Consider the following 24120-nt stretch of genomic DNA (forward strand, 5'->3'; position numbering starts at 1 on the left):
TGTAAATGGACATGTAAAAACGTCTCTGGAGAATTTTTGCACTTAATAAAGTAGTATAACTTCTATGTAAATATAAAAGAACAATTCTAACATACTATTTCAATGCATTATCTGGCATCTTTAAAGATTTGTGACTTTCTGTTGTGAACTAGCGCCCAACTGTGGCCGTGGATCAGCACATCTGCACACACCGAGAAAAATAACACCACGCGCCTCAGCAACAGTAACGTAGACTGCTGTGCGCGTGCACGTCCACTGAACCACTGAGAGAGCGGCTTGCGCGCGCGCGCATCTTCAACGTCAGCCGTTCATTGAGGAGCCGTTCACCCCCCAACATATGCACCCGCAAAAGCCACATTCAGTTCACGTGCTAGCAGATTTTTAAGGCATTTTAATTCATCGACAGGACTCTAATAAATTCACATTTCAGCTAGCATCACCTTTACGCAGCGTCATCCCAACGACCACCAGGAGCACAGCGACGCCCATAGCAACCCTCATCCTGCGCATCCTCAATCTGCTCTCTGACCCAGCAACACCGGCCGACATCTAACCTGTTATTTTTACACCATTTTTCTAATGTTATTGCTCTAGATCCATCACCCATCAATCTTTTTATTATTTAAAAGGACAATGAATGCGTCGCGTGCAGTCCTTCTCTCATCCGTCAAAGGTGGGTACCCGTTTGAATTAATTAACTAGCGCTTATTATCAATGCATTTTTGTTGTTCTGTTATGAATATTGTTTTTCAAGCAAATAGAGTAAATGTCTGCAACCGTTGTAGATTCATGCAGACGATGCAATCGGTGTAGCTTGGCACAGACTGAGGTTGTTTTCGTTATGCTTCATACGGGTGCGGCGTTGCAGATATCACACCGAGCCCAATGCGACTGTGCAGTCGTTGCATTCATTGCAATTCAATCGAGTACTGGGAATATACATGCTACATTGCATTTTGTGCATTAAAATAAAAACAAAAACTATGATTGACGCGTTTTATTGTTTCAATGTTGCATTGTTTTCCTGATACCGTACACCACGATACCGCGTGCAGTCTTGCACCTTGGATATTTTGGTATATTATCGTTATCATTTTTAATGCAATGAATAAGATTCGGTCTGGTAGCGTGCTTTTTGCATTTAATATTTTGGGTTTTCAATATTGGTTACCATGGCGCACACCACGATCGAAAACAGGCTTAAGGGGGCACTACAGTGGGTAAACAATGGGTAGACTACATTACAAACAGTATACATTTGCTGTAGCCTTTAGCTTTAGCTGAATGTAAATTCTAGCATTACAGCATAAATAATGATATGCAAAATATTTGCTCAAAACAAATGTAGGGTGAACTCACAGAGCAATACTGTGTTTGTATGTGCATGTATAAATGACAAAGAAATAGAGAGAAAAAATGGAGGGGGCAATGTGAATAATAAAGCAAAGGCCACGCAAGGATTAAGAGATTATGTATAGAGGCAGGATATGATGATTATTTTACAGCTGGGGAAGGGGGATGCTGGCTCAGCTGGTGAAAAATCAAAACTATATAAAAAGCACTTATCAGTAATATCATATTATCTGCTTCCCTCTACAGTAGTCACTCCTCATTGCAAACTTCCCTTCTTAAGCTGAAACATAGAGGGATCATCCTCCCTTGAAGTCACCAAAACGTTCTGGCCTATTAAGGACCTGGCAGCGGCACGGCAGCTCCGCCCACCACACCCTCTAAATGAGGGACAAGGCAACCCAGGTGAGATATTTATCCTATTTAACTGCTCACCTAAAAATGAAACAGACACTGAAATCATGCAATAGAGACCATTAAAGGTGCAGTGTGTAACTTATAGAAGAATCTAATGACAGAAATGCAATATTATATATAATATGATAATATCTATATTATCAGTGTTGTATAAAGACCTTAGTCGCCATTTTGTGCCATCATGTTTTTACAGAAGCCCTGCTTTTTTACTCTAGTATTTTGTCTTAGACAACATCATGTTTGTCCTGTGGCGGCTACCGTAGCTTCTTCATGCGTTTCAGGGAACGGTGGACTGAGTCGTTGGTTGCACTGCTAGATGTTGCTAAAATCTACACACTGCACCTTTAAAAGAAAAACACCACTGTTTTTCAATAAATATTTTATTTCAATATTTGACTTTGACCTCTGTCGAAGTAATATTGACGGAAGTTTAAGCGAGAGGAGGAGTCAGGAGTGATGATGTTACTGCGCGCCGAGTTCAAAGTGCCGCAAACCAAGTGCTCTTCCGCCATACAATATAGTTCTCATTTTTATCCGCTTAAAAAAAATCGCCACGTTTTATTTTGTACCACCATACTTACTCATGTAACTACTCATGTATCAGTCTTCAAATAAGGAAAACATGGAAGTGTTCGGTGGTTCCCAAATTCATCCCTGCTTGGATCCCAAGGAATGAATGGGGCTAGGCTAAATGCTAACACAGTCACGACCCGCTGTACAAAAATTAAATGCATGCATTGAAAAAAAAGATAGGTATGTTTTTACATTTATTAAAGTAAGAACATAGTAAAATATTGAAAAACTGTGGTGTTTTCCTTTAACGCAGAGGTGCGAAATATATATTAAAGTAAAACCCTACCAAGTAATATGAAAACAAGGGATCATTTTGATTGTAATTTGAAAGTGTTTTAGGGTGCAAATAGACTTTTGTAATCTTTTCTGTACTTATATAGGCTACAATATATAGGCTGAAAAGTGTAAACAATGTGGATCTTTTGCAAAACATTGTCCTGTTTGTGTGAGCAACCCGGCAAGCCATACACTGCATTTGGCTCAGCTACTGTATAAACCAAAACCTAAGTTCTAGCAGACAGGGGAGTGTTTGGGTCATTATTTTTTAATGATGCATTAATTCGTCTGGTGATGCTAAATTACACACTTGAGTCATTTGGCGAAGCTGTTTCTCTGTCTTTTTGTTTCTTGAAACAAACAATTCCACTTCTCTTTATTTTTATATCAGACCCCTAGGGCCTGGGTAGATGAGCGGAGGAGAGGCTCTCATAAGCGATCGGCTTCGTGCGGTAGCACCGATCAGCTTAAAGAGGTAAGAAAGCTTTTATAAAACAACAAAGGGCCATTTGGGCTATAATATTATTGAATTTTTGATCTAATATGTACATAAAATGTATAATATATATACCTACCTATGCTAAGAGTATTGCTATGTTGGCTTCCTTTAGATTGCAAAATTGCGACAGCAGCTCCAGCGCAGCAAACGCAGCAGCCGTCATCGCCGTGACAAAGACCGCAAGTCACCCTTTAATGGCAACCATGCTATCATCCAATCACAGGTAGACATCATTACATCCCAGCCGCCCGCCATTATCCAATCAGACGGCTGATTGTACTTGTGTGCATAAATAAGTGCCCCCATAAACCAGAGGCTACAGTACTAGTACAGGCTACAGTAATGAAGTAGGCTGAACGTCTGGAGAATTTAAGAGCACTCCACATTCCTGAATGTCTGCTCTATTTATGAGGCTTCTCTGGAACTTCTGAGATTGGGGGACAGTATGTGTTGTGTTTTAGAGAAAGAAAATCATTTTTAAAATTAATATGGCTTAAAAGCGTGACAGATCACATGACACAAATGAGATCACATCTCTTAGCACAAGCTAGGATAACTCATGATCATTTCTGAGAGATGAAGTAAGAAAAAATGAATAACAGAAAAGACAAAGAGCACTTACATCATTCTCAAAATACGCACACCCCCAAGCCATGCAGTAATGGGCTCTCAACAGTAATGCTCTCTGTAGTAGCCATTGGTTAGTCTACTGATGGATCAAATCCAGACTCTGGATTCCTGATTTCTGGGAATTCTAACAGGATCTGGTTTGAGTACATTAGGCCTAGACATAAAAACATGCATATTCACTACGTACCTTCTTGTTTTGTCTCCGGTGCTCTCTTAGTCTCAGATGCCTAAAACCATCCTGATCCCGATCTCAATCTCCAAATCCACACCTCCCAGATTTCGCAACAGCATTGAAGGCCTCAACCAAGAGATCGAACGCATCATCATACGGGACACGGTCGAACGGGATGAAATCATAATAGTAAATCCAAATATATATTTCGGACTAAAGATGTTATATAAAGCAAGAATAAAGGATTCACTATCAGATTTACTTGTATTTTAGCCACAGGATGTTCCTGATGGGCACCGAGCCCCCCCTCCCATCCCCCAGCGCAGCAGCAGCACCCGCAGCATCGACACGCAGACGCCCTCCAACGGTGGGCTTGGCAGTAACCGTAGCAACAGCAGCAGCCGAGCTGACTCAGTCTCACCCTCGTACCTTAGCATCCTCAATGACACATTTGGAAACAGTCCTCTCCCAAATGATGACACACTTAATGAAAGAGGTGAGACACACAACCACCATCACAAATACACAATTCAGCTACTCAAATCCATTCGTAAACTATCATCCTTTCCTCTTTAGAACTTGGACCTTGGTCTCCTCTTCCCAAATATGCTTCATCGCCGAAGCCCAACAACAGCTACATGTTCAAACGTGAGCCACCTGAAGGCTGCGAGAGGATTAAAGCCTTTGAGGAAAACCAGTGAGTAAATAAATAAGAGTCTATACAAATCTACATAGCACAACTGATTAGGTTACAATATAGAGCCTGACTGAAATGTTTTAGATGGAAAGAGGCGCTTAAAAGAATAATAAATCCAAATTTTTCATAATTTACACGTTTACATGGAAATCAAGCATGTCTACGTAAATATAACAAAATCCTTCCTGTTTTAATCCTTCAGGCCAAAACCTCTCCACGAGATCCCCCCATATCTCTGCCCAGACAGGAACAAGGTGAACTTCATTCCCAAAAGCGGCTCCGCATTCTGCCTGGTGAGCATCTTAAAGCCCTTGCTGCCCACCCAGGAGCTGAACTTCCGTAGTGGGATGGCATATCGCAGTATCTCCCCCTCCCTGATGCCTCTGAGTGGGGTCGGGGTGAGGAGTCTATCCCCCTCCATGGGAAGCGTCCTCTCCCACGGACGTCAGTCGCCATGTCTTCCGCGACACATTGAGGAGCCAGAGGGTTAAAGAGGGTCTTAACCGAACAGAGAAATCCCAAATTTCAGTGACGTATTTTCAACATTCATTTATTGAAAAACATGCGGTGATCTTAAGAGAGTCGAGAGAGATGGCGATTTGAACCTCGAAGAGGAAGAGCATTTGTTAATGATGGTAATGGTATTACGTCTTCTAGCAGAATTGTATATTGCCAAAAAAATTCGCATTGCACTGCTTTTTACTTTCTTAGCAGTTTGTTGCATTTTACCATGAAGCCTTTAGGATTTACTTATGTACAGATGCATCTTTTACTTAAATGTGTGATTTGATTTAGTGGTGAAATGAAGGATATAGATCAGTTTTACATGCAGTTCAAATAGCACTGGAGGTACAAACAGGAATGTTGTAGCAATTTGAGGACGACTAACAAATGTGCCTGAATCCCATCATTCCGTTTGCTTAAAGTCCTTTTCTTATCATCGTCTCATCCGTAGCTACGTTCGTCTCTACCCCTAAATGTATAGAACCCCCCATATACATAACTCTGTATGTGCTTAATGTAAAATGTTGGCGTGCGACACAATTTGAAGGTGCATGTCACACTGGACATTATCATGAAGATGTACTGAACAGTTTTACAATGCAATGATGCAAAATCTATAATTCAAATAGAATGAAGGAAAAGTAGGTTGGTTGGAGGATCAAATCTTTCTCAAATACAATGATTATGTATGAGGTAACAGAAATGCTTTAAGGGTGCCATAGAATGTACATGGTAATGACATATCGTGAACCTCAATCACGATTGTTTCCACCTTCTTACGTAATCCATGTGCATGCAAAAAAACGCAAAAATAAGGCCAATCAAAACATAACAACAACGGTGACGTTACAGTTGGGATGTACGCCCCAATATTTAATTAATTGCAATGTTGTTACAATGCAAAATAAAGTTGTGACTAATGAGTTAGCGCTATATGCTAACGTTTAGCCTAAAGTTCTACTATTGAAGTTACAGTTACGTTTTGAAGGTCATACTGAAAAAAACACAAACTTACAACTCAGAAACATCCATTTCCAATCTCCAAACAATTGGTTGATCTGTATCTTCATTTAAATGTGCAGTGTGTAAATTTTAGCGGCATCTAGTGGTGAGGTTGCGAATTGCAACCAACGGCTTAGTCCACTGCTCACCCCTCACTTTTGAAACACATAGAGAAGCTACGGTAGCCACCACCGGACAAACATGTCATCGTCGGAGACAACTTAGTAAAAAAATTGTCAGTTTGTAGAAAAATGGCGGCACAAAATGGCGACTTACATGTAAGGGGACCCTCGATGTACGTAGATAAAAAGGTCTCATTCTAAGGTAATAAACACATAACGGTTCATTATGAAAGGTCTTTATACACCCCTGATAATATAGTTTTGTATATTATATCGCATTTCTGTCAAGAGATCCTTCTAAAAATTACACACTGCACCTTTAAAACAGGCTCAAACATATAGGGGCGGTTTGCATGTTTCAGCTACTTTAATTTCAACACACCTTGTACTGACATATTTGAACATATATCAGTGCCATTGTTTTTTGTAAGGTTTGTTTGTAAAAACCTCTTAAGTGTCCTAAAATAACTAAGGCCTAGTCCTGGAGTGATCTAAACCCTGTCCGGGAAACCATCCAATATGGTCTGTTTACTTAATATGAGCTACTAACATGAACCTCGCTGTGAAACAGCCAATCGGAGCAGAGCTCAACATTATTATTTATGACCTTTCCAAATAAGGTAATAACAGCCCGTTTCATTCTAGGGACAAATCCTAGGGTTAATGAATAATGTTTGCACTTAAAAAAGTTACATATTGCATCAATGCATTCTCTGGCACCTTTAAAAACAGCAAGAGAGAGCTAAAGGGAAAGCATGGCTTTAGCTAACATACAAATTTGAACCGTAGCATCTTTATACTGTGAAATATCCACTGGTCATACAGTAAAACGTATTCTTTAAAACGAATCAATTAGTTGAAGCAAGGAGGAAAACAGGCAAAATGTATGTAATTGCCTTAAATCTAGAAAAATGTTTGTAAATTAAACAGGTGGCTGATGTTGATTGTTGGAAAAGTGTATTAATTTTGTTTTACATCTTAGTAGTTTGACTTTTTTATGTGAATAATCTTTCAAGCTAGCAACTCATTACAGTATTATAAAACAGTATCAAATGTTTGGCATACATAAAATCATATGCAAGAGCAAAAATGATTGACGATCCAATGCCCTTATGGAAATCTACTCAAATTTATTTCCGCTCCGATGGAGTATCAAAGCATTGCTGATGAAGGCTCTCCCCCCTCCAATTTGCTTCAATGAAAAAGTACATTGTTTATTTGATTGAAACAAAAGTTGCATAAAATAAACAGATGAAAGCAGCTGTAAATGGTGCGGTGTACATTCTTAAAATAAAAAGTTTTGCACAAAAACAAAATTGAAACACTTCAAAACGTTAAACCACACTTAAAGTAAAATGCATCTACTGAATATGGAGTAATATCCCATAGGAAATGCTCTGAAATGTTTTAAGGATTTACATACTTAAAAAGACAAAATACATTCTAGAACCGTCCGAGATATTGCTCGGAGACAGTTTAGTGCAAGCAACAACTTGATTTTTAATAGAAAAACAATAGAAAACAGATAGTGGTCATAGTTTTAGATCAACTCATTATCTGATTATATTACATTATACGATTATCTGGGAAAAAACTCAAAACAACACAAACACATATCCATTCCAGTGTTTCCACACAGTGAGCGTGAAGAATATTTGGGAACATTTGGGAGAAGTTCAGTTCTCGAGTGTATTGTGAAGATTGCTTAAAGATCACTTAATATTACGCTTTATTCTTACCAAATAATGGCACAGCACACTTGCATATGTAGTTTACAGTAACACTTTGATATTAATAAATAATTGTATTTATTTGTTTTGTTATTTAGAGTTAAACTATCCAGTGAAAGAGGCTCTAAAAATAAATATTTTTGTTATGCATGCAAACTTCACACATTTTGGGTATCAGTAGTTAAAAATATGTCTCATAATAGATGTAATAAATCTGTAACCCTGTTTCTGGACATTTAAAACCCCCTTTTACAAAGCACAGAGATATTTCCTATATGTTTATTTGTTTGGTCCCGCATAGAACTTACAGCCTTTCATTTCCCTTTAGAGATGTGCACTTCACAGAAATACTTTCCCATCTAAAGTATCTTTCCTATGTAACAGCACAAAAAACTGATATAGAGATGTAGTGAAGTATTTAACCCCTCAGTGTATTCATAAGCATACAGTAGATTCACTCACACAAACACACACGCACGTTGAAAGAACAACAAGGGAAGGAGACGCATTCCCATAACTAAGAAAGCTTGCAGTTTTGGATGCGGATTCAGATTTCTGGATCCTTCCTTGGCTCAGGATGTATTGGTTCCGGAGAGGTAGCTTTCCATCTCCAGACAAAGGCTTGGGATATGCGCTCATTTCCTTCATTCTAATGCACTCCAACTTCATACCTTCACTCACTAAAGAAAGTCACAGAAGGAAGAGAGTGTGGTTAATGCACATACAATTTCCCCTTTGCAATACAAACCCACGCACAGAAATTAAAACATTATTTCTGGCTTGCCAATGTCTGATGAATTAAAAAGATTTAGGCCAGGTTTACACAACAACATTTTTAACCAAAAATGGAAAACTATTTGTGCCCTGGACCACAAAACCAGTCATAATGGTCTATTTGTTTTTAAATTAAATAAATAAGCTTTCCATTGATGTATGGTTTGTTGGAATGGCACAATATTTGGGCGAGATACAACTATTTTAAAATCTGGAATCTGAGGGTGCAAAAATCTAAATATTGAGATAATCACCTTTAAAAGTTGTCCGAATGAAGTCCTTAGCAACTGCACCTACTCACAACAAGAACGTTTTGATATATTTACAGTAGGAAATTTACAATATCTTTACATAATATCATATGATTTTTGGCATAAAAGAATAACCCATCATTTTCACTCATACAATGTTTTGTTGGCTGTTGCTACAAATTATATGGTTTTGTGTTCCAGGGTCACATTTATGCATTTGGCTGTCCATTTACAAGACAACGGTATATTAGTGGCCTAAAAATAAAAAAATGTGAGTTATAATGTGCAAGTTTTTTAAAGCTGCATGCGCACTACCGACTTTGTCGCCCATCTATTTAAATGAGGTTGTATGAGGCGTTCCAGGGTTTCCCGCAGAAAATTTGTTAGTTAAGGTGGTAGGGTTGGGCGAGTGGGCGGGCAGAGGGTGTGGCAATCAAAGGGGCGGGGCGTATGGGTCATGATGAACTTTTTTTTTTTTAAAACACTCAAAACTTAATTTTAGAGAAAATATGGCAGCAAATGAGCACATACTAGATTATTAATTAATTAAATGTTTTTAACAGATACCTCTAATGGGAATAGCTGCGTGATGAAGTGAAACTAAAGGGTTAATAAACACAAACTAAAGCAGATGTTGTAGAATGTCTGGCGAACGATGATAGATGGCGCAAAGATTGTAAAAACTGATTATTTCCCACTATTAATGACATTATCTTAAAGGAGTGTAACTACTGTAGCATGTAAATAATGCACATAAATAAAGTGAGCAGAAGCGCTCAACAATTATATCGAATCAACAGGCACGTGAAACCTAGCTAGCAGGTTGCTCAAACAATAAAATCACCTTACTTTAAATTTGCAAGAACTATAGACTAATACAATAACAGGCTTAAATAACCCCAAAACATAAGTCCACTTACAGTTCTCACGGACATGCATTTTATCAATCATCGTTTCCATAAATGTAAACTTTGTTGCATAGCTCAAAATGCACACTTGCTGTCGCCAACTGTCGCTTGCGTCCCCGGAAGTCGGTAAGCTTCTGTTAAAGGTATAATGTGGGATTTTTAGCAGCATCTAGAGGTGATGCGGATTGCAACCAACCTCAATTTCAAAATACAAAGAGAAGCTACGGTAGCTGCCACAGGACATACACGTCGTCTTTATACACCACTGAAAATATAGGCATGTATATATATATTATATTATATTGCATTTCTGTCAGAAGATTCTTCATAAAAGTCCAACATTGCAACATAAAAAAAATGAATTTGCGTCGATCTGCTATTGTTAGTTGCTTTGCGGCGTGCACGCAGCTTTATCGTTTCCATATAAACTCCAAAAAGGGAAGCTGCACTAGTACTCAATAACCATAATGGCAATAACGTCATAGAGGACTGTGTTTGTGCACCTCAGGATATTGATTTTACTAATTAGTTTCTCCAACAAGGTTTGCAAAATGTGAAGCCCTCCCTGAAGCTTGGAGTATAGTCTGTTTTTTACGTGTACATGAACATACGTGCACGGTCAAACACACAGCCTTGCAAAGTATAATTTATTTAACTCATTCATGTACAGTACGCACACACTCTTCTGATGACCAAAATTGCATCACACGCACTGTACGCACACCCTCCGTACACGTAAAAAATGGAGTATACTTCGGCCTTTAGAGTTGAAACATTTCATTTACATAAAAAGGCATTTGATTTAGAAAGCATAATGTTGTGTTAAACAAAGGTCACACACCTCAGGCATTAAGGATCTCCTCATCGCTTCGTCCAATAGCGTCAGGGTTGGACAAAGGGTCCAGATCTGCAAAGAGGTTGAACCAGGCAGACATATCCCTGGAGCTTCCCTTTGGGTCTGACATCACACAGACACAAAAAGTAACACAAAAACAGTGAACATTCAATAGATTTATGAGTTAATTGATTTTATGAGCTAATAGCATGCGTCAAATGCATAAATGTAAATCTATTTAGTAAAATCTTAAACTCGCACCATTGACCGAAGAGTTTGGGCTACTCTGAATGTGCTGAGCTTGTCCTCCAGTAGATGGTGTTTGAAGTGGTGGGGTCTGAAACATAGGTGGTGTTGCCCAACCTGAATAACGGAAAGAGAACAAATAAGAGTCTGTCCCACTGTATTATCAGTTTTTGCTGTTCATTCCTCCAGCCACTAGAGGGCAGTCTCAAAGATTTGGCAAACCTGTGGTGCTAAGGCTCTGGTCCAGGAGTTGAGATGGCAGGAATCCAGTGGGTGTGTTTGCAGTTCCTGTTTGCGGTGAAGCGGGCTCAACAGGACCAGATGGAGCCTCAAAACAGCCAAAAGCATCCTGCCACGCCTTACTGAACTCACTAGCGCCACCCGCAGCCCCAGGACTCAACAGATCCTGCAGGAATGTCAGATCACCTCGCTCTCCTTCCTCTTCCTTCACCTCTCCAGAGTAAAAAGCATCAGACAGCAGGTCTCTACCTGTGGCACAAACAAGATAAACTGAGAGGATTGCCAAAAAATGCTTTCATAAAAAGAGGCGGCAACATAAATATTAGAGAATAGATTTATGGTCAGTTATGTAACAGACGGTTATATAATCTCATTGTGCAATATGCAAGACATAAACATCAATAAGTATCAATAAGTGTAGCAATTATAATGAAGAGCACGACAGGGTTAACAAATGTACACAAAAATTACCCAGAATCCTCTCAAAGACAAGAAAAACGAGTGGAAAAAATGTAAATACTCAAGAAATTGACCAAACTCTTAGAAAGGGGCTGTAAAGATGAGCATTTACAGTTTTTGTGAATGTGGAAAGAAGCATAAGAATGAAAAACTGCACTGTTCTGCCAGAAAATGATTTAAAACACATCCAAAGCAGATTTAAGATTGATTTTAGGTAGCAAGAACAAGCCTTCAGGGAGAGCTGGGCATTGAAGAGATGCCCACTAAGGCGTTTATACCTATTTGAGGTGTTAGAGTTCTGGGTAAACCTTCCTGTTCTCCCTCATGTGAGGTGCTTAAACCCCACTGAACAACAGAGGGCGCCGTGGCCTCCTGTGGTATTTGGGGTTGCATAGCAGGTAAGGCTGGGTTCAGGGTCGGGGTCATTAACGATGCAGGGTCAGGGTTCATTAAAAGCAGGTCATCGCCTCTGCTAAATTCACTGATGGGACCTAACTGTTCGTTCAAAGCTGCGTGAACACAACAGATGCAAACAGGTGTTTTAAGAACATTAGATAGTAAGACAAAGGTGGGCACTAGGAACTGCATCAATAAGTCGCAGAGTTCTACCACCATTTAATTCTTGTGTTTAATAGGTTAAATGACCTCAATCAGAAAATGATGGTCATGGACTAGCAGACTAGTTTTATGGACAAATAGTATGCAAGTGCACACGTGACCCAGTCTGTGTAAACCCAGCTAAAGTATTTTTTGTGATTAAAGGGACACCCTACTTTTTTGAAAATATACACATTTTCCAGCTCACCTAGAGTTAAACATTTGATTTTTACTGTCTTGGAATCCATTCAGCCGATCCCCGGGTCTGGCGGTACCACTCCCAGCATAGCTTAGCACAATCCACTGAATCTGACCAGACCATTAGCATCATGCCCAAAAACAACCAAAGAGCTTCGACATTTTTCCCATCCAAAACTTGACTCTTCTGTAGTTACATTGTGTATTAAGACCGACAGAAAATTAAAAGTTGTGATTTTCAAGGCAGATATGACTAGGATTATACTCTCATTCTGGTGTAATATTCAAGGATTTTGCAGCTAGAACATGGCTGCAGTAGGAGTAGTGATATTACACACTGCCCAAAAATAGTCGCCTGCCATTGAAAGTTACTAAGGGGACTATTTTCGGCTGCTGCGTAATATCATTGCGCCTCCTGCAGCCATGTTACGGCAAATAGGAAAAATATCGAAACTCTTTGGTTATTTTTTAGCGCGATGCTAATGGTCTAATCAGATTCAATGTATTATACTAAGCTATGCTAAAAGTGGTACCGCCAGGCCCGGAGATCAGATGAATGGATTCCAAAACGTTAAAAATCAAATGTTTAACTCTAGGGGAGCTGGAAAATTAAAATATTTCTTTTTTTAAAAGTGGAATGTCCGTTTAACATAAAATCATCCTACAAAGTAAATACATTTTTTTTTTAATATAACCTTGATATCTTTAATATTGACTAAATAAGGTCATGTGAAAATTGAAATCAATGATTGAAATCAAACTTTGATGGTCCTAATCTCATAAATTGAATATCAGACTGTAGCCTGGATTTTTCAGACAGGGTCACATATATAAACCCAACTTACCAGAATCCAGACTGGCACACAATGAACTGTTAGACCCTCGGCTCTGTCCATCCACAGCATGAGTAGAAACTGTCAACAATAATAAAGAACATGTTTGTCAGAAACATGAGCATTTAGATAATAAACTAACAATCGCTAAGAGCTAACCATACCGGTCTTAGATGATTCATCTTGTTTTTCATCTTCAAGGGAGACAAGACTGAAATACAAATGCCAAATTATTAGATAGATTAACAGCTATACGGATACAATAGTTTGTGAGAATAAGATGGGAAATGATGATTCACATTAGACATGGACAGTATCAGATTAGTATTACCAAACACACTTGATTAAATCTAATATGACGAATAAGAGTGAGTCACTTCATGTTTCCAAGAAATGGGTGCTTAAACTTATTACAGGGTATATACACAGGTGGCACAGAAACAAAAGCACCATCTCATTTCACGATTTCCAGGAAATGACGACAAACTCAAGCAGTGTTTCCTGTTTACAGAGGTGGAGTGGTCTGTAATGGAGTTACACTGTTCCTTATTCACACAGCACTTTGGTCCCAGAAAATTTTCGTTAAATTGGCAGAGAGCCTTCTGTGTGAACACAAACACGTCCCATATATGTTCTGGGATCGCTCCCGTATAGGGGACCTTGTAACCACCCGCGACCAGTCACTTCTTTTTCAAGCTTGTCACAACATGTACTTAGCCCGCCATGTGTGTGGCTCATCATGTCAAAATATGTGTTTGTTGCGTCATGTGAACCATGCGTCATTTCAAAATTCGTTCCTTATGATCTTATCACAAAGATGCATGCGTGTGGTTTCGCAAAAGAGAAATTGCAGATTATAAGCAAAAACCTACTAAGCAGGACTTTAAACCCGTCACATGTCTTTACGGGATCTTTACGGCATGTGAGTGAATGCAACGCAGATTCCAGACAATCTTTGGCAGTGTGAATGAACCAAAAATCTAACTATCCCGGACAAATCCCTGACGCATTCCGTGTATTTTCCGTATCTCTGCGTGAAAAGGGCTTCTGACTCAGCAATCAGAGCCTTTAGAAAGAAAAAAAATCAGCTCATTTGCATTTAAAAGAACACACCAAAAAATGGCACATTTTTGCTCACACCTACGAAGTGGCAATTATCACATATGAAATTTAAGGACACCAAAGATTTATTTTACATCTTAAAAAAAAGTATTGTGAAATGTGCCCTTTAAATTTGGCAGATTGCTGATAATGTCGAATCTCACTGGTTCTCACATGATGCATAACTAGCTGTAACATGCATGTTTTTGGTTGTGAGACATGGACAAACCAATAAAATTCGATTTTATCACTGTGTTGCTACATGTGAACTTCATGTGCTGGATTGTATCTTTCGCATTACTATCAATAGCTAAATATGTTCAAAATATGAATAGCAAATGTGACAATTTTCATATTTTGGTAAACTATTCCTTTAAGAGGGCACTATTAATTAAGTTGCCTATTTTTTGCAGCTTTAAATTGCTCTAGCTGTCAATCAAAAAAATATCTTGTTTGGTTGGTGGTCCTTGGAGTAGACCAGATTTCATGACCCTGTTCTGTGTGACAAGATACAAAATTAATCAATAGGATGGGTAACCCTGTGTGTACTCACTTGTCTGGATGTGTCTTTTTGTCCTTATCTTTGCTGTCCTCTGCTGGCTGTTCTGAAGCAATCAGGTCCAGTGGGTCCCTCAGCTCCTGTGATTGGTCATAAGTTACATACAAAATTGCATCATCTCAGCAGTTTAGATTTTTTGGCATACCCCACCTGTGAAAGCCATGGCTACAGTCGCATAATCGAATTTTGAGATTTATAGCATCAAAGTTGTCATAACCATAAAAATTACAAAAATATGTAATTTGTGATTATTGCTATAAATGACAGATTCAAAACGTATACAATACTTAAAGGTCACGTATTTTTATTTTAAACCCTAGTTAGTGTGTAATGTTGCTATAATAGCATTAACAATACCTGTAAAATGATGAAGCTCAAAGTTCACTGCCATGTGATATATTTTCTTTAACAGAATTCGCCTTTCAAAGCCTACAGCGAACGGCCAGTTTGGACTTCAGCCCTCTACTTCCTGCTTTAATGACGTCACTAGAACAGTTTTTTGACTACACTTGTTATATTGTGCACTGTAAACACAATCAAAGCTTTAAAAACACAGAAAGAACCATTAAACGTTTATTTATAACATTAAAATACTGAAATTAATGTTTGATTGGCACTACGCTTTATTATTCTTTAGTATTAAAAATAATAATAACTAAACTTGGCTTGCAAAAATATTGACTTTGACCGACTCTGTGTTCACTTTATGCACAGAAACACACAATGATTCTTATATCATTTGTTTCAGGAACCTCTTTTTTATGATTAGAAAGTGAAAATGGACCATAATATTAAATCGGACAAGTGACAATCAGGGCTGGGTTTCCCGATAACGATTGATCTTAGCACTTAAGAGCACTTTCTACGATCTACCTAACAAACATTCGTTGTTCATTTATGTGCGTTTCCCAAAGATACACGTAAAACGATCGCTCGTTTGTCAAGTGCTGAAATGTCACCTATAGAATGATTTGAATTTGTAGCAGAAGCTTGTTTAGGCCAATTATGTTCAGCCGATGTGCACTAATATTTTTAATATTATTATTCATAATTGTTCAATTACTTTTTAAATGTTTTAATAATTTGTGCGTAATTAAATATTATTTTTTCATATTAGTTAGGACTTGTCCCACTGTGCAATGCCTTCTGCATTTTATATTAAAGTTTAGATTATTATTATTGTTTTATTATCTATGTTTATTTATTATTATGAATTAGCCTATTGCATTGTACGGTAAACATTTATTTGGTTTCTTTAATTAGATGTCACAATTTTTAGATGAATTATAGCAGCAATTGGTAGAAACCATTTATCAATTTGCTAGTACCAACTTTTACCAAAATACAAAAAAACTTTTACCAACTTGTACCTAATACGTTTTCCTTCTTTATTAATTTATGTTTAGTCATTTAAATTTGATTTCTCATTTGAATTTTAAATATATTATATAATATGTTTAATATAAAACAAACAATGAAGAACCCAATAAATAAATATACATTTAAAACATTACATTATTGTTATTGCAGGAGTGCAATTTGCTGGTTGTCCTGCAGGTGACCTTGTAACTCTGTTGTCTTACGATGCACTTATGAATAAACGATTACTTCAGAGCACTCGTAGTTCTACGATGATTTTCAAATGCTACTTAAGTTACGAAGCTTTTGGGAAACGGCCCCTAATTCTAAGATCATTCGTACGATCGTTTTTACGATTTACTTAGCCTTACGATGCTTTTGGGAAACCCGGCCCAGGTCAGTGTAGGGCAAGGCATAAATATTGTGACTTTAACCTGGCTCTTATTTTGGTGACATTTTTCTTGTCATCTCCGAAATTCCAGGAACAGATGATCTGTTTTGTAACTCAACTTTAAATACATTTTAAAGCTGCTACGTGTCGGAAAAAAAATTCAGTTTTTAGATGCTGTTACGTGATGAATTCTGAGTATGAATATGACACGCAGCACAGGATTGATTTAAATATTTTTCTGCTTTTTAGACACGCACATCACATAAATAAACCTGTTTTACAAGACTTTTAGAATGCACCTATACATGTGTCATATATTGATGAAAACAGGACAATCTCAACTTGGTATACAACACACAGATAGACAAATTATGGTTCAATTGTGATGCAGCATTAAATATAAGCTTGTTTTCAAATTGAAAATTCACAAAAACATGATTTTCTGAAAACGAAATTCATGAAATACTCACTTAGTGAGTATTAAAGATAGCAAAGTGATTTTTCACCAAATGTTTTTTACATAGAATGATTTTCTGTAAAACATAAATGACCGAAAAATGACATTAGCTGGGTTTTCATAGGTGAGGTCACATATCTGCTTATACTAATACACACTTTGAGGGTGGTAAACTGGTAGGGTACATATCCTTTGAAGGCCTCATGAATGTCAGACATCACATGCGCGGTCTTCTCCCAGTATTGTAGAAGGATTGTCTAAAGAAAAACAACAAAAAATAAAAAATTTAAGAAGAAAAATAACAACTTAAGAAAAATGTATTACATGCTGTTGTATCTGATAAATGTTATACCTGGTAAGTGCATAAGGAATGTGAAAGCATGTTGCAGCGACTGGCTCCCAGCATATCCACTTTCTGGCACACATCATTTTTCAGCTTATCAAACTGTACTTTTGTTCCTCTCACCTGAGCCTGAACCTGTTCACAAACATGCAGAGTCGTTGTTAACATCTAAATATGTCTCTGCTCATCTAAGTTACAAGTGTTCAAGTGATTAAGGTTTACACATGACAAAGCTTGTCTCAATATGATCAAATTAATGAGATGATCTTTGATTTTGTGGCAATACAAATCCCTTCAAACTTGACCTATATACATACAGTATATACAATTCCTCCTTCATTTGATTTGTATGCTCTTGCCTTGCGAAATTTCTCCAGTTGTTTGTAAGTATCTGGGTCCAGTTCTTGTGAGACATCCTTCATCCAGAGTAAAGCTCCACGGTACTCGGTCCGAGCTTTCTCCATCCGGCTCACTGTCAGCAGAGTGTCAGCGATAGCTCTCCTCCGGAACGTTTCCACTTCCTGTTCCATTCGATGGAGAGGAGTACACAGGGCCAGTCTGGACACGAAAGACAGAACGAGACAAAAACTGTTGTTATTGGCTTTATTACTAATTACCAGAGAATTAATGTGGCATGTCAGGGTCTAGATGATGTTGCATCCAAGACTGTGGTTGAACTATTGTGTGGATCTTAAATATGCATAGAAAATATAAATATTTTTTCTAGGACTGTAAAGGAATACGTTTCACATGGGTTATAAATACCTTATCTAAGTTTCAATCAAAATATTCCACATTTAACATTTTAATTTGAATTGAAACTACACCACTTCCATAGGAAATAAATGACTATAGTGTCAGTGGTGCATAAAAACGATTTGGTTACAAACATTGCTCAAATTTATTTCTATATTCCTTTGTGTTCCGTAAAACAAAGAAATGTATACAGGTTTGTAACAACTTAACGGTGAGTAAATGATAACAGAATGTTCGCTTTTGGATGAACCATCCCTTTAATCTGATAATTACAAAATAAATGAATGAGATGTTATAGATGAGAATAAACATCACGGAGAAACATCAAAACAAAAACTATAATGAATTAACTGAATCAAATGTGTGTGCTTACCTTTGCTTGGCACTGCAACATAGGGCCTTACTAGTGGCATCCATCATACTGCCTGCTTTTGTTTTATCATGTTCTGCCTGGAAGCGCAGGAATAGCCCGAGCTCGTTTTCCTCCAGAGAAAGATCTAAAAAGAAAGGATGACAAGGGAAAAACAATGTAATAAAACTGGAAACCTAAAAAGCTTTATTAAATGCTATGATTGGTGATATACATTCATAGATACACATGTTACCCTACAGTATATGTGACTTTTGACCGAACACATCAGTACCCATGGAAACCGTAATTTTAAGCCACCTCATTCAAAACAGGCTAAACAAGGGTCTTTGTGCCCGGGCACACAAAGAGGGCAGAAGATCATGTTCCTCACTTACGTGTGATCCTTTGCTGGTATTTCTCAATCATTTTCAGAAGTTCTGTGCAAGTGCGCTGGACAGAACGGAAAAACTGCAGAGAACAGAAATATTGCAATAAGTTTAATTTCGTAATCTGTGTTTAATAAGGTAACAGGCTGATACGATAAGCACTTTTGTTTGAAACAAATAACTCCGCCCCTAAATGGAATGTGAAAATGTTTTTGTTGCAGTATCATTCTTTCATAATCAAACAATTGTTTCACTTCTAGTTAACCCCAACAAACGACCTCTTACAAAAACTTGCAAATCAGGCCAAATGAAACAGCAGGCCTGGCAGATATTTTAGAGTTGCTCCAAGCCATTATTTTAACACACCATGCACAAGATCTAATCTCAGAGTCGTTTGTGATGTTCAGCATTTATACACTCAGTCCGTCAATCATACACACGGTAATCTCGTATCTCCAAACCCAGACAACACATCAGAACACAAAGTAGCCTTGCACGTCTCGCTGTCTTGGCAACAAAGGATGTTAAGGCCATAACAGCATGAGAGGAAACTCTGATACAATTGACTCATTGTAGTGTGCACACTGAGTGTTCTCTCAAACAGAGTTGGAACACAGAAACATAACTCTTTTAAAGGCTGGGTGCATGATTTTTGAAAACCACTTTGGAAAAGAGAGTCAGGCTGAGTACCAAAACACACTTCTAGCCAATCAGCAGTAAGGGGCATGTCCAATAACCAACATTGTTGCTGGGGTTGCGTATGTGTGGGGCCGGTCTATCAAAAGAAAGTCCAGATTCTATTGGGGTAGGGGAGTGGTTGTTTAGGTGATTTCAAATGTCAACATTGGCTTTCAGAGATCATGCACCCCACCTTTAACAGGGAATATAAAAACACTGGAGAGTACATTTTAGCACTAACTTGTAGCCCTATATATATTTTTTTTAAATATATATTCTATATCTTCTTGGGAAAATATTGGTAAACTCATTCTGCACCCACACAGGCATGCAATTTTTTTGTCCAATGACATGCTTCCTAGACTAGAAAGGAAAACTATTGTCTTGCGATTTATTGTACGCAACTAGCAATTTAAAATTCTTAACAGACAATGTTATCCAAAGCCAAATAGTTGTATAGACTATTGCTATTTCACAATAGAGGGTATGCACATGATGTCAACTTCGGCGAAAGTGCCTGCGGTTACGCCCACTGAGTGGCAAAAGACAGAGCGTCAGTTCAATCAGCGTGAACACAGGGAAAATGCATCTAAATGGGAAAAAGCTGTTGTGCGATAGACTGTTCTAACAGATTAACAAGAATTCAGAGCTATCGTTTTATAGACTCCCAAAAAACACCTTAAGGAGAAGTAAATTGATCGTTCATGCCAAAGTCCACTGTGGGTTCACAAGTTGCTAGGGTCAATATCAAGCAGAGGTTTTACTTTCTACTTAAAAGTATTTTTCAAGTATTTGTATTTTTATCCGTGTTTTTCTTTGGAAAACATTCCAAAGCATATTATCTTAATTTTTACTCTATTACATTTCATAAATACAAGTTTTGTTTTACATTTAATATTTAAGTATATTAACGTACTTTTACTCAAGTAAAAGTACACAATTTTAATGTAATTAAGTATTAAATAAATTGTAATATGCAATATTAAAGAATACACAATATGATTGCTTTAGAATGTAGTAAAGTAACATTTTCCCCAATACAAACACCCTAATAAAGCACAGATGCTTGGAAAATGTAACTAACGTTACTAAGTATTGTCCACCTCTGCTATCAAGTCCAACTAAATTCAATTTAAGCAGATAATAGTCCATTTTTTCATAGCAGCCGCTATGAAAACCAGCAATTTTGTTGAACGTTTGCCACTCAACAGGGTGTCACGTAGAAAAGTGACATCAATGCATACCCTCTATCGGAAGGCTGCAGCCTCCTAAGGTTGCATATGCAGGCTGCATAAGTCAACTGGGCATTACATTCGCAAGTTATAAGCATATATGAGATTATATTATATTAATATATGAGAATAAGTGTCAACTTTATAACTGTTAATATTCTGAAATAAGATAGTCTTTATGGCATATGCAGCCTGCAAATGCGACCTCTGGAGGCTGCAGCCTTCCGATTGAGAAACGGCCTATGTGCATTCCCTGAGAACCGAACCCATGACTTTGTATTGCCACTAGGGCTGTGCAATTAATCGTTTTTTATTCAAAAACAAGATAATCAAGGTAAAACAAATATTATGTGATTAAAATATAAATTGCGTGCTGCTAGACCGATGTGTTTGTAAGGCACTTCGAAGGCACCACTGCTTTGACACGGGTAGCCTATTGCAACACGTACTTAAATAAATGCATGTGTTAAATAACCGTGATTTAGCATAATAACCGAGCACCCCTAATTGCCACGGTCACACTTCACCAACTGAACTACAGGAACTCTCATGTTTATATTGAACAAAGTAAAACAATCTCATTTTCACAACCAATGTTTTCTCCGTTTATTGTCCGCCAGAAAGTTTTAGAGCGATGTGTTTTTAAAGTTACACCTATTGAATAGAAGGCATGACCCGTGCAAGAAAGGCAGGTTACTTTTTAACTACCTGACATGCATTTAATAGTAACACCCTTCATTTAGGCAGCTCTGCACACTTTCATCTTTTTAAGTGCTCATGTTGAAGTTACAAATGTCACTTTCCCTCACCATAAGAAATCATTATTGTGCATTAACCTTTAAAGAAACTAAGTAAACATTTGGTAAACAGACTATTCAAGGCAATTCAAACGGAGACACCTGTTCTTTAAGCAAGCACCCTGGAGGCCTACAGTGACTGTTCCCTACTCTCATACACAGGCATACAGGCAGGAAACAGTCTAATAGCTTATAAAACAGGATATGCTTAAGTGTACCAGCCCAAGGCAAGACTAGTTAGACAGGCATACAAACAAACAAACCTTTTTTAAAACTATGAGTGGTTAAGAGCGAGCAAGAGAAAGAGAGAGATAGAGAGATGCCCCATACATGCTCACAGACGGACTATAAAAATTGAGTAAGATCAAGCACTGTTGATCAAAGCAGCAGCATCTAGACCTCAGACATCATCTTTCTCCTCTTTCATCATTTGCTTTTGTTCCATTAAAATCCATCCATCTCATTCATTCAAAATCCATCTCATTCATTTCTCCTTTTCTGGCTCACATGCTTCTAAAAAAAGACATTTTTATTGCTTTCAAGCATACAGCGTGAGTCATACACTGCCACTGAAAGTACATCCTGGACCAATTAGGCTACCCTTTCTTTTATTGCTGACCAATCACAACAGAGTGCACCTTCATGAGGATCAGAAAGGTGCTCATACCTCCAATTTGGCATCAAGGTCTGCGTCAGACGCCACCACGTGTTCATCTTCTTTCTTTCCTGTGGCCTTGATCAGCACCTGCTTGGTTTTCCAGAACTTCTTCTGCATTCGAGCCATGACCGAGCTGTCCTCCCCCAGCACAGCTCTGCCACTGAACATATCACTGGAGAACCTGAGAAAAGACACAGCGTGTGGTAATTTTTATATACAAATATAATGCATATGGTAATAATATAGACATGAACGTCATCAAGTGCACCATGTCTTTTACGTTTATTGGACAAAATTAATATACAAACCCATAGCTGTCCATGTTTTTGGTGAGCTTTGCTTCTGTAAAGCAAAACATGAAGAAAAAACACATTGTGAAATCAGTAGCAAGAACCACACGTGAAAAAGATAGAAACTTCAATACTCACGTTGCAAAATTCAGCGGATGCATTCAGCAGACACTGAAGTAACTGTAAAATATAATAAAAATATAAACAATCCTAACGTATTTAATTAAAAATTAAGTTAAACGGACTATGCAAATCAATAACCGATGAAACTGAGCTAAAGAGCATTGAATTCTCTATTGTCTCCATTTGTTATGTCTTATTCTGAGGCAACAGCTGTTAGCTGCAACAGTGACTACAGAAATCATTTCTAGTCACCAATGACACATATCAGGCTAAAAAAGCAAATAAACGTTACATGCGATAACACATATCAGTCTAAAAAGCAAACAAGCGTTCAAAAAGTCGACTCTTGAGAAAACAATGCGAAAAAGCCCTTTAACCGCACATCTGCGTTTTAACACTCGTGTCTTGTGCTTAGCTATGTGAAGTGTTGATGTACTATCTATACACAGTGAAAATTATACTTCGTTTGTTGAAACAAAAACGCAGATCTGTACAGTTCATGGAGCTTACGCACGGATGAAACTCATCATGGGCTCTCGTTACAATGTTGCAACCCGTCCGCTTGGTTTTCTCACATCTGCTTGCATCTTACGAGCTTTTGTGCCGCGCACATGTGATACCTTATTGTAACAATTGCATTGTACTGTGTATCCATACTAAACAAAGCACTCCTTATGAAGATAAACGAATACATGTCCAAGTAAGGAGGCAACCGGATCCCAAACAAGACAAGAAGATAAGGAGACAACGAGCTCGCGCTGCGTTTTCCTATTAAACTTGCACGAACACCCACACGACGTCTTTAGGAACGGAAAACATACTGGTGCTAATGTTTTTCAGACCGCACCGATCATAGTAGTGTCTACATTTTAATGAAATGTTTTTAGGGCATCGCATTTCCTTACCCGCTGACGTTGCCTTGAGCAGCGCTGGGAACGTTCACGCACGTCATTCCCGTGAGCTCAGAGAGCGCACGTGCGCATGCGCCAAAACATCCACACTGATTATTAATATGGCCAAATGTGCTACGTTTAACAGAGCTATCTTAAATGAAGTGTTTTAATAGTTTGATTGAAATATTCTTAGATACGTGCCGAGAGCATCATTATACAGTAGTCCTATATGTGGAAAAGTCTTAGGCCACCAATGACACCATTATATTTGTTGTTTTTGCAATGGTATAATCATATATAATTATTTCTCAGTCTCTTTATTAAAATAAAAATGTATAGAAAATACAAGAAATTTGTATGTAGTATTAAAAACAATATAAAACTTCTCCTTCACTTAAGTAATAGCAAACCGTTCATGAGCCCCATTCACTT

The 24120-nt window shown here is 37.9% G+C and overlaps 2 protein-coding genes across 5 annotated transcripts; one reads left to right on the top strand and one right to left on the bottom strand.

Annotated features, from left to right (window-relative positions):
* Positions 1-235: 235 nt before the first annotated feature.
* Positions 236-7186, top strand: fam117ba (family with sequence similarity 117 member Ba). Its single transcript, XM_055212738.2, has 8 exons — positions 236-673; positions 1600-1755; positions 3008-3091; positions 3228-3338; positions 3963-4106; positions 4191-4413; positions 4494-4614; positions 4817-7186. The coding sequence occupies exons 2-8, from the start codon at positions 1735-1737 to the stop codon at positions 5103-5105; spliced, it is 993 nt and encodes a 330-aa protein (XP_055068713.1). The 5' UTR covers positions 236-673; positions 1600-1734; the 3' UTR covers positions 5106-7186.
* On the bottom strand, positions 7183-23782 carry ical1 (islet cell autoantigen 1-like). 4 transcript variants are annotated; one of them, XM_055212736.2, is made up of 17 exons: positions 23701-23782; positions 22811-22852; positions 22691-22724; positions 22392-22563; positions 19027-19099; positions 18653-18776; positions 17883-18081; positions 17533-17658; positions 17339-17437; positions 14968-15053; positions 13478-13524; positions 13326-13394; positions 11964-12194; positions 11209-11475; positions 11002-11103; positions 10747-10863; positions 7183-8652 (listed from the first exon to the last, which is right to left on the bottom strand). In XM_055212736.2, the coding sequence occupies exons 3-16, from the start codon at positions 22702-22704 to the stop codon at positions 10748-10750; spliced, it is 1725 nt and encodes a 574-aa protein (XP_055068711.2). In that variant the 5' UTR covers positions 22705-22724; positions 22811-22852; positions 23701-23782; the 3' UTR covers positions 7183-8652; position 10747. The 4 variants fall into 4 exon arrangements, with proteins under 4 accessions (XP_055068711.2, XP_073726923.1, XP_073726924.1 ...); XM_073870822.1 differs by lacking the exon at positions 23701-23782 and adding an exon at positions 23310-23688; XM_073870823.1 differs by lacking the exon at positions 23701-23782 and adding an exon at positions 23306-23688.
* Between the last annotated feature and the right edge of the window lie 338 nt (positions 23783-24120).

The sequence above is a fragment of the Misgurnus anguillicaudatus genome, chromosome 8 (genome assembly GCF_027580225.2).
Source record: "Misgurnus anguillicaudatus chromosome 8, ASM2758022v2, whole genome shotgun sequence".
Taxonomy (NCBI): Eukaryota; Metazoa; Chordata; class Actinopteri; order Cypriniformes; family Cobitidae; genus Misgurnus; species Misgurnus anguillicaudatus.